The sequence below is a fragment of the Thunnus maccoyii genome, chromosome 6 (assembly GCF_910596095.1).
Source record: "Thunnus maccoyii chromosome 6, fThuMac1.1, whole genome shotgun sequence".
Taxonomy (NCBI): domain Eukaryota; kingdom Metazoa; phylum Chordata; class Actinopteri; order Scombriformes; family Scombridae; genus Thunnus; species Thunnus maccoyii.
The window spans coordinates 32,862,650-32,873,596 of record NC_056538.1 but is presented as its reverse complement, the minus strand read 5'-3'; the positions used below and the strand labels follow the sequence as shown (position 1 = coordinate 32,873,596).

Genomic DNA, 10,947 nt, shown 5'->3' with positions numbered 1-10,947 from the left:
ATTTATAGGGGAAACGCTGAATTAGAAACTGAGAACAGACATGTAAATATGTTTTAAAATAAAAATTTACAAAGAAAATGACAAGATTAAAGAAAAAATGCCAACCAATCAGTTAAATCAGTACAGTGGCAGAGCAGTGCTGCTTTCCAACTGACCTTCAACATCAAAAAGAAATACACAATCATTTCTACTTATTTTTATTAGTATAAATAATATTGATAAGTTATAATTAGTAGCATCATGTGGAGCTTGTTATCACAACTTCCCAGAGCCCTACGGTGACGTCCAACGTCCAGAGAGGCAGAAGTGACTTTAACAAATGCACCATTATGAAAGATGTTGCTGATCAGTTTTCTGCACATTGAGCAGCTGTTTCAGCTCTACAAGCAGCCTACATTTATCATGATCACAAATTAAATATATGAGCATCAGATCTGAAAAAGCAAAGCTGCTCCAGGAGTTGCTGGTTAAAGTCCCCCGTCCACTCAAAAACATGTTTTTCTTCTTGTCTCAACAGCAGCATGTTTGAGCTTCTCTGTGCAGAATATGTAACTGTTTGTTTTCACATTCATCTGCTGGAAGTGGAAAGTTTCTCCGGGGTTCATTGAAAATGTGGATTTTAGGGGCGGGCTCACCAGCAGGATTTGTGACATCACATATGGTTTGGAGCCAATCCTGGTCCAATATTCAGCTTACATGTGTGATGTGGAAACTTGCTCCAGTGCACAAACACTGAGAATGGACTTTACAGGCAGGAAAACTTCAGAAATGAACAATATTTGCACATTCAGAGATTCTTAAATTTTATCAGAGAGAAGATGCTGCTTTTAAAGTGGTAATTATACTTTTTTGTGGAAAAACATACGAGATATTGTTGTTCCAAGCAGAGTATTTATGTCCGGAGGGGATCTTTAAACCATAAATCCACCGTTATTAAAGTTAAAAGTGTTCCTCACTCCTCATCGTCACTGCGTGTTGCAGCATCTCTGCCTCTGCGCATGCTCACTGGTCTCGTAGACACTCCCGGGGTGTTTGTCGTGTTTATTGATAACCAGTCTGCGCGTCTGTGCCTCAGCTCTCGGGCTTGTCCTTGTTGGGGCCCATGAACTCCACGCCGTCTACCGGGATGTCCTTCTCCCTGATGGCCTTCTGCACGCAGCGCTGGTACCTCCGGAAGCTCTCGGTGCACGGGTCTCCGCTCCGGTCCCCCTTCAGGAACTTCTCCGCGAACCAGCGGTTGAAGCACTGGTCGTACTCCCGCTTCAGGTCGGTGCAAGCCTCTCCGACGCTGTTCATGTCCGACAGACAACTCCTATACTCCGCGGAGAAACGATTTATGGACGATATTCACTGTTTTCACAGACAGACGCACACTCCGTGACTCTCCTTGAACCGCGCGATGTGATTGGCTGGTTTCAGTGCGCCGTTTACGTACGGGCGTCACGACGCATCAAAGATAGTGTCTTAAGAAGAGGAATCACTCAGTGATCGCAGATGAATCTCAAACTCGATTTTGTTTTTTTCTGAACTTAGTGGTTTATGTTTGATGCTGAAAAAAACTCGAGATGGAAAAATAACAGCAAAGACAGCATGGGCTCCAAAGCTGTGTTTTCTAATTAATATTATTGTTAAACATTATATTTATTCTGCTAGATAGATAGATAGATAGATAGATAGATAGATAGATAAAACATACAAAACAAAATAATCAAAAAGACGAAACTCCCCAAAGTACAGTTTGGTCAAAATGTGTTTTGAGTTTTTTAATTTTAAATTTTAATGAATAAATAAATACATTTTATAAATGGATTAGTTGATTGATTATTTTTATACAGATTCAGCACCTGACTGTTTTTGTTGAAATGTTGCTTGTAAATATTGATATAAGTTAAAATAAAAGAAGTACCTATGTGATAACATCAACAAGAAATACATAATAATTACTAATTGCTTTTATTATCATAAACAGCATTGATTAGTTATTATTAGTAGCATCATTATGTGGAGCTTTTGGAGGAAAATAATGAATATAAATATAATGTAATTTAATGTAAACAAATGTAGATAATGTAACATGTCTCAGACCTTGCCACTCTTTCTTCATTTTAGTTAACTTAATTTTTTAAATTTATTTATTTATTTATTTATTTTTAATGACTGGGTGAACTGCACGAGAAATCAAATTTACATGTTCCTTGTGCCTGTGCAAATGGCAATAAAGTCTCTTAGATCTTAAAATGTAGTCACAAAATGAGAAATCTGCAATTTACAAAAGGTAGAGGTGGAGTAAGACCTCTGCACTGTTGACCTACTCGCTATCCGAACCCGCGCGAGATTTCGGAAATCTCGCGGTTCTCAAAGAAGACGTCAGAGATATTGGAGTAATCGAAACAAGCTGATATTTACTCCTATTTCACAGCTAGAAAGATATAAACCGAGGCAGGAGTTAAAAATAGGTAAGTGACACCGACGGAACCCATCAGGCAGCATTCAATTGTAGCTGTTGTGGATATTTGGAGCGTAACATCCATGCTAACATTAGCTCGCTGTGCTAGGCCTCACTGACTGTTAGCGTTAGCTTTAGCTTGTGAAACTGCGTTTGATTCAAACTTTAGTGATGTGCTTTTTCTCTCTCGGCGCTGCTGCAGTCACTTCGGAGCTACAGGATGTCTGACAGCGACGACAGCGACTTTTCTGACAACCAGAGTGAGCGTAGCAGCGATGGAGAGGCAGAGGAAGTGGAGGAGAATGAGGTAAGCTAATCGCCAACTAGCCGTGTTAACCGCCACCGTGCTCAACAACGCGATGAAAGCAGGTAAACACTGTCAGGATGACCGTTAACCAGGTGTTTTTCAGCCGTGGAAAGTAACTAAATACATTCATTGAAGTACTGTAGTTAAGCACAATATAGATGTACTTGTATCTCACTTGAGTATTTCCATGTGATGCTACTTTCTACATTTCAGAGGGAAATATTGTACTTTCTACTCCACTACATTTATTTAACAGCTTTAGTTACTTTTCACATGAAGATTTGACACAATGGATAATATAACAAGCTTTTAAAATACAACACATTGTTAAAGATGAAACCAGTGGTTTCCAACCTTTTTGGCTCTTGACGTCTTACAAAAAGCAGTGTGTAGTCGGGGCCACATTTCACATGTCTATGAGTTGTTAACAGCTCCACCAAATAGTGATTTTTCCCTCTAAACTTCTCACATGCTTTCATTTCAATAAATGTTCAAATGATCCGATTTGTGTATCAGAACTTTGTTTTTTCTTCTTTCCTCTCCCATTAATCATCTCACGACCCCTCAGATTTATCTGCTGACCCTTTGGAGGGGCCCGACCCCTAGGTTGGGAACCACTGGACTAAACTAGCTAACTGTATATAAAGTAGTGTAAACTAGCTCCACCTCCAGCAGCTACAACAGTAACATGCTGCTCTAACACTGATGCTTCACTATTAATAATCTAATGATGTCATATATAATAATATATCAGTCAGAGGGACCAAACCACTACTTTTACTGCAATACTTTAACTACATCAAGCTCATAATACTTATGTACTTTTACTGCAATACTTTAACTACATCAAGCTCATAATATTTATGTAAGCTACTTTTACTTAAAGTATAACTTCACCCCCAGGTCTGAGCTTAACTCCATCCACCACATAATTTTGTAAAATGCTAAAAAGAGACATAAAATAATTCAGTGTTTATTGTATGCAAAAAAAATGTATTAGGACAGTCAATCTTAGCTTTGTTCTTCTGCTGTCAGTGATAGTTACAGCCTCTGTGGTCTATATACTGTTTGTTAGAGGGATGTGTTTAATGCTCTAAGGTGAGAGCGAAGTATAACAGAAATTGAGGGTAAAAAGAAGAAAGCAGGAGAAATGTGTTAAAAGCACAACACCGTCTCTCTCCCTGACCAGGAGGAGGGAAACAGCCCAGTGGGAAGTGACAAGGTAGCAGAAGAGGAGGGCGAGGACCTGGAGGATGAGGAGGAGTACGATGAAGAGGAGGAAGAGGACGATGACGACCGTCCCAGGAAGAAGCCGCGACACGGAGGGTTCATCCTCGACGAAGCCGGTACGAACAGACCGCTCTTCTTCTGTTTCTGCTTCATCTTGTTGATCCTTCTTTGAACTCGTTATATTTTCTTTTCCGTCAGACTTCTGTTGCTTTTCCGGCAGATGAAAGGAGCTTTGACGCAGGTTGAAAACTTGTCTCTGATTCATCTGTCTCTCTCCTCTCTGTCTGTAGATGTGGACGATGAGTACGAGGATGAGGAAGATCAGTGGGAGGATGGAGCTGAGGATATTCTGGAGAAAGGTGAGGATCTTTAAACTTTTCAGAGGGAATGAAGAGAGCTGTATTATGTGGGTCAAAAGTCAAGTTAAATACAATCCAAACTGTCGTGAGATGACGGCTTTTTGGGTTTTTGGAAATTCTTAAAACTGTGCTGACAGACGTGTATGAGCAGTTACTATGTTACACAGCATGGCGGTGATGCTTGACTGGATGAAAAACGGCTTTATAACACCGCAGTATAAGGCCTGAATCCTTTCAGATGACGCACTGAATTAAGTTAAATATGACTAAAATTAAAAGATGAGATTTTCTTTTGTGACAGGAACAGTAGCTTCAACGTGAACAGCAGATGTGAAATGTTGATTTAACAGCTGGAATCTTACAGCAGCTGGATCGTGACAGAGTGGTGCCTCTCCCACTAACAGTCTCTGCTCGAGTTCAGACACAGAAGAAACATTAACCAACAGCCAAACAGTTTCATTTTTCATTTTCTGAGACATGCTCAATACCGCCGACCGTTTTCAGAGGAAACCGTGAACACAGAGCAGCAGCTGTCCCGTCTACACCAGCAGGTTTATTTTGTTTAGCCACAAGTAGCCTGTAAGAGCCCAATATATCTGGTTTCATATTCAAATTTCTCTGCCTTTTTTTAAAAACGTATAACTGTTAACACCCAGCAGATTAAGTTCTTGCACACCAGAAATCAACCAATTATATTAGGAAAAATTCATTAATTTCCAAAATATGAATCTATGAGAAACTGAGCTGCATTTAAAGGGGCCATATTATAAAAAAAAAAAAACTCACCTTTTCAGTACTTGTTCATACCTGTATATTTGGGTCTCTGATGTGCCCACTAACACACAAACTGTGAAATAAGAGCACCCAGTCGGTGTGGTGTGGACCGACTTGCTCTATACTCTTGTTATCCAACAAGACATTCAGATTTGATGCCCCTTCTTATGTCACTTGGGGCTCCATGTCTCTATCTGAGTCTCCACACCCACTAAATTTCCGGAGGTCCACCATGTTTTTTTCGCTGTCTCATCTTCTGGAGGAATAAATACTTGATTCTTCTCTGATCCAGAGCTGTTTATCAGCAGGAGGGGTTTATTATTTTTTTTATACTTTTTGGGATTAAGTGGATTTATCTTGAATTTCACTTCTCAGCTTAACTGGAGCTAAGCTAACGCTGGAGTCACACACAACCTCAGCTGCTGTCATCAGTAATAAACATCTTAAATGCTGGTGAGTTTATATGATTTTGAGTTTGGGTGGAGCGGCTACGATGTTAGCATAGCCCTGATCGATCTGAACTCCATTAAAAAAACAAAAAAACAAGTATTGTAAAAGTTGTTTGCTAGTCGTCTTGCGGACAGATCTGACAAAGCAAGACTTTTTACAAATCAGCATCATGATGTAGTTATTTCGATATCCGTTTGTTCTGTTTATTGTAATTAAATCACAGCAAAATCTAAGTTTATTTTGGGTTCGTTGAGGCTGAGCTTCAGTAACATCACTGTGCTGGTTGGTGCCTGCTGTTGCTCGCTGGCTGTTGCTCGCTGGCTGTTTGGTGGCGAATAAACACAAATGATCGCGTGTTAAAAATCACACAAGTAACAAGAGGCATTCGGTGTGTTTGCTGCACCGCTGTGTTTTCTCCGCCATCCGTGTTCTCGCTCAGTAGTCGCCATAACGACCGGCACAGCCTGCAGAAGAGAGAAGGGGGTGAAGTGGCTCTCAAACCGGCCGCTCTGAGCCGGGCTGTTCAGACAGGATGTGGTTCTGCATCCTTGTGATGTTTTGATCAAAGCACATCAGGCAGATTTTATTAAGACCTCGGGGAAATGTGATAACCTGTGTAAAAAGGGTATAATATGGCCTCTTTAAAGTAGCTTCCAGTCAACTGTCAACAGTATTTAACTGTTTTTGATGTTGTTTTTTTATGTTGAGTCTAATAAAAGTGCTTTAAACCGTGCAGATGCTGTTCAGTGAATGATATCAGATGTGATCGTGGTCTGAAGTCATTTAACGGTAATTTAGCACTAATAGTAGGATTTCCTGAAACGTTGTCGATTATCTTTATGATACCGTTTACCGTGACATTTTTACATACAACATAAGATAATTGTAGCATTAAAATCTGATAGCGACACATCTCTGATATAACCAGCTGTTTAGAATTTAGCAGCTGCTGCCTGCATATTTTTCTTTACCAATGACAAAGAGCGAGGACGATGTGAAACTTTGAAACTCAAAAGCTAAACAGGAATTCAGGTATTTCACCCGCAACTGGATCCAAAATGGAACCAGTTATCAGAAGCTAAACCCACAAACAAGACAACAGTCACGTTTTCAGTGAGCGTTTCTCTACAGTCTCTTTATCTTTTAATGTCATCTTAAATAAAAATATGAATTGAATTGAAAAGTAATTGGAAAAAAAATCCCAAAGATGATATAAGTGATTGAGATTAGTAAAGTTTATATCCATAAATAAATATTAACAGTAGCAGAGAACTCAGTGTAAAGCTGAAAGGATCCGACAGTCAATCAGTCACCCGATGAGTTAATCCATAAAAGATTGATCAGTTTTTTTTTTTAATTGGTGATACTGTTGACAAGACATAGTGGAAACAAAACAAACAAACAAAAAAGACAAATCAAGCAGATAGACAAACAAAAATAATGACAAACAACAGCAATGACAACATCATATTACAATGAAAAAGGTAGTAAATGTAGAAAGCAACTAAGCAATATGGATTGATTGTGGGAAAGGGGAAGGGGGGGGGGGGGTGAGTGAATGAAAGTGAGAAAAGGAGAGAGAGAGAGAGAGGAGGGGAGGAAAGAGAAAGTGAGAGCGTCAATAATTATTATAATAATGATAATAATGATAATAATAACAATACAGCAATATAATGTAATAATGATAATAGTCTTGTTTGATAGTGTACTGTGGCGGCGGCGGCGGCACAGCATACTGATCAGTGTTGATGTTTGATTAATTGTTTAGGAGCTGATTAAGTAAAACGTCATTTGGTTTCTTGAGTTCAGTGTTGAACCTCGTCTGTAACAAAGAGTATCAACCACTCAAGTACTGAAAGCTGATGTTGAGAATCTTGTTTTCTTCTTCTTATATCAGGAAGTTCCTGCTTTAAATTAGCAGATTTTAGACTCTTTTATTCCAGTAGAGTTCTTGTACGGTTGCTCGTGTTTCAGACACTTTCAACATTTGAGAACTTTGGCGTCTTTTTATTCAGTTTAAAAAAAAAAAAAAAGGTTTTGTAATAAAACATGTTTAATAATTCTCAAAGTAAAGTATCAAATAAGTCCGGTATCATGTGGGCATTTAATGTTGGATATATTTCAAATGATTTATGAAATAGTTAATTAAATAAATAAAGGTCATATTTTCTCTCCTCTCTGTATGGGAGTCGATAGGACAGTCGATATCTGTGTGGGAGATGATATGTTTTTACAGACCTACATTCACCAAAAAAATTAAATTCCGTTAATCTCCGATGTTTTGAAAGATCTCAGAGACTAGAATAAAACTCATCAGTGGTTTGGCTGAAACGATCTGAACTCGTGTGTGTGTGTGTTTTATGGTGGAACTTAATAAATATTTAGAAGAGCTATTAAAACCACTTAATCTCAGTCACAAGCTATCATCGGTTGGATCCTGATCCTCCAATTAAAAAAAAAAACTATTCTGTTTTTTCTTTGCATGTTTTGTCTTGTTTACTGAGGCCTGTACCTCACCAAACCATTCTGTTTGTTTGTTTTATCTTTTTTAAACGTGCATTTAAGTCTTCCGAGCAGCTTGGAATAATAGTCTCAAGCTGTTTCCCAGAAGTTTCAGTTCAATTCAGTATCGTAAAATGTAATTACAGAGATTAGAAACCAGTCAGCATCTAAACATCTGAAGTGTTCTTTGGCAAACAATGAAGTCAAGTGTACATGACTTGTAGACTGTGAACAGTCTGAAAGGATCATTCATCACACATCAGCACACAGATAAAGATTCTTTTTTTTTTTTTAGCAGCAGCAGTCAAAAAGTCCTGATGTGAACCGCCTGTTTGTTAATTTATACAGTGCGGGTCACTTCAGGTCAGACTGCGTCTCACGGCTTGATAAGGTCCATTAATCTGCGATATGAAATTTAAACGGCAGCGAAGCTAAAGCAGGAAACAAAAACAAAAAAAAAAAGCAGAGGAAGTTGTGTGAGAAGCCTTTTTGATGTTCTTGAAGCATGGTACAGTCATGAGACTAATGAAATGAAAAATGAAAGTGTCATTTATCCATCATCACCGATATTCTTCTGCGTGTTTGAGCAGATCTATGTGGGCGAGTGACTCAAAAATAAATAAATGACCAAACGTTTGTCAGACCACTTACAGTATTATGAATAAGTTCCTCTATAAATGGTTTAAAAATGTTTGGAGTGTCAGGAAGGAAATAAATCATCACATTTGATCTGAGAAAGGTCGTTTAGAAAATTTCTGCCGGTTTACAGAATATATTTCAAATTTGTTTCTGTCGCTGAGCTCTAAAGACAAATGAACACAGTAACTTAGACCTGTGGACCACACTCAGCGGATCTGGTCATCTGCAGGCAGGGTTGTTTGAAAATCCCTCGACTAAGATGATGTTACAAAGACAGATGTTGGGCAGCAGCAAAGCCCTCGAGTTTCAGATAAATACATATGACCTAATCAAGGAAGAACAATCACTCATTCTCTTGGTGTGGCATGTTGGGTAATATACTGCTGTAGAGCATTATCCTGTTATCAAACTGTGTTTTTGTACCTAAAAGTCTGGAAGGTGATTTGAGGTTGTGCAGACTTCAGTGCAGTGTAGAGCTGCTGTAGGTAGAAAGCCTGTATAGCTTGAGGTTGAGCTGTATTCTGTACATCAGTGTTGTCTGACTGAACTCTCTCTGTCTTATTGGTGTTCCTCTCTGTCATGCATGTCCTCTTCAGTTAACGGTAATTCTACTTCAGATACTCTTCTGCTCTGATCTTCATTTTTTTTTATATCCATGTGTACTCCTATAAACTGAATGGGATATCAGTTTCATCCATTGAATGAAATCCATATCGCTGTTTATACTTTTTTTTTATATGTCAGAATGTATTAACCCCCACCTCATCTCAGCACAGCTGTATTTGTGAGTGTGTAGCCTAACAGGAGGAAGCACAGAGGGCAAATCCATTATTGGCTCCTTGAACAGCAACAGTATTTATCTTTTATTATGACATTTAATTGGCCATGGAAGTTCATTCCGTTTTTTTTTTAATCCCAGTATCTACAAATCATTGTTCTTATTAAAGTTAAAATGCTACACACATCTTTATAACAAATGTTCAGACACTTTAAAGTGAGATTTATCTCTTTTTTTTTTTCTTTGTCGTTGGATTAAACCAGATAAGATGATTGATTGTTTTGTGAAGTGTAGTCTGAATGTAGCCACAAGAATAAAAATACAGGAAGTGGAGTGTCAGAGGTTTGATATTAAATAGAAGAACTGTAAGTGTTCGTTAATCTGGATATGTGGTAAGTAATTCCACCTTCAGAGAACCAAGTGTGACCATTTGCCCGACCCTGCTGCCTGGTAGAAGACTGTCATGTTTGTTTTTTGTTTTTTTTTTTATTTCTCTGAACTAACGAATGTGATTGAAGCTTTTTCTGTGGCACATGGTAATGCATAGCATCACTACAGGCAGAAACGTAGTAGAAACAAAATCAAAGCTGGTGCGTGTTGTGTGTCCGGATGTTGATGGAAATCTGTTCTATTATTGCTGTAATGGTGAGTAAAGGCTTGTTGGTCTAACCAGCTGCTGACACCTCACACATGCACCGTTGTTAACATTGGTCAACAGTAGCACATCATTAGTTAGTATCTTTGAGGCAGCACTAATAGTTTCCACTTTATCGGTTTATTTACTCTGATTCATACGCCCGGTCATGACGAAACATTAACACACCAAAACCAGAGGTTTTTCCTCGCTGTAATCATTCCTCCTGTTCATACTGGATATTAAAAGATCCTTCAAATGTGCTTTCAATGCATTTAAAAGTTGATGTGAAGCTTATATTCAGCTTCAGCAGTCTGAGTTAGTCATATCAAGTGGATATCTGACACATTTACAGTCTTTTTTTTTAGCATCAAATTCCCTCTTTGTGTTTCCTCGGACTGTTGAGCTGCAGGTGGAAGTATAGTAACAAAAAAAAAAGGGACTATGGCACTAAAAAGATTGTGACGTTGAAAGATATCGAAACATAGCACAAAAAGTAAGGAAATATGTGTTTGGTAGATTATTTCTTTGTTGTAACGATGCTTCTCTGCAACAAATCTTAAACTGTTGGAAAGCTTGTTTATTTCCCAAATCAGAGAAGATTTGGCAAATTTTTCATGGGCGTAACCCGCATACTCAGCTCTGCTGCTCATCCCACAAATGCACGTTCCTTACAAACGTGGCACCATTTAAAAAGGGAAATAAACAGGCTTTCCAACGATATAAGAGTTATTAAGGCATTGTTACAACAAAGAAATAATCTACCAAACACAGATTTCCTTACTTTTTGTGCTCTGTTTACTTGATTTGACTCATTTGGACGCTGAA

The 10,947-nt window shown here is 38.5% G+C and overlaps 2 protein-coding genes across 2 annotated transcripts in view; one reads left to right on the top strand and one right to left on the bottom strand.

The window, feature by feature from the left end:
- Positions 1–711: 711 nt before the first annotated feature.
- Positions 712–1,423, bottom strand: triap1 (TP53 regulated inhibitor of apoptosis 1). Its single transcript, XM_042414284.1, has one exon. It carries the CDS (start codon positions 1,294–1,296, stop codon positions 1,072–1,074), a length of 225 nt encoding a protein of 74 aa, XP_042270218.1. The 5' UTR covers positions 1,297–1,423; the 3' UTR covers positions 712–1,071.
- Positions 1,424–2,321: 898 nt separating this feature from the next.
- The window catches only part of supt5h (SPT5 homolog, DSIF elongation factor subunit), a 42,929-nt gene continuing 34,303 nt past the window's right edge, over positions 2,322–10,947 (top strand). Inside the window, exons 1-4 of the mRNA XM_042413381.1 lie at positions 2,322–2,456; positions 2,649–2,753; positions 3,943–4,099; positions 4,274–4,342. Of these exons, the coding sequence (XP_042269315.1) occupies positions 2,667–2,753; positions 3,943–4,099; positions 4,274–4,342 (313 nt within the window). The 5' untranslated portion in view covers positions 2,322–2,456; positions 2,649–2,666. The remainder of the gene's footprint in view (positions 2,457–2,648; positions 2,754–3,942; positions 4,100–4,273; positions 4,343–10,947) is intronic.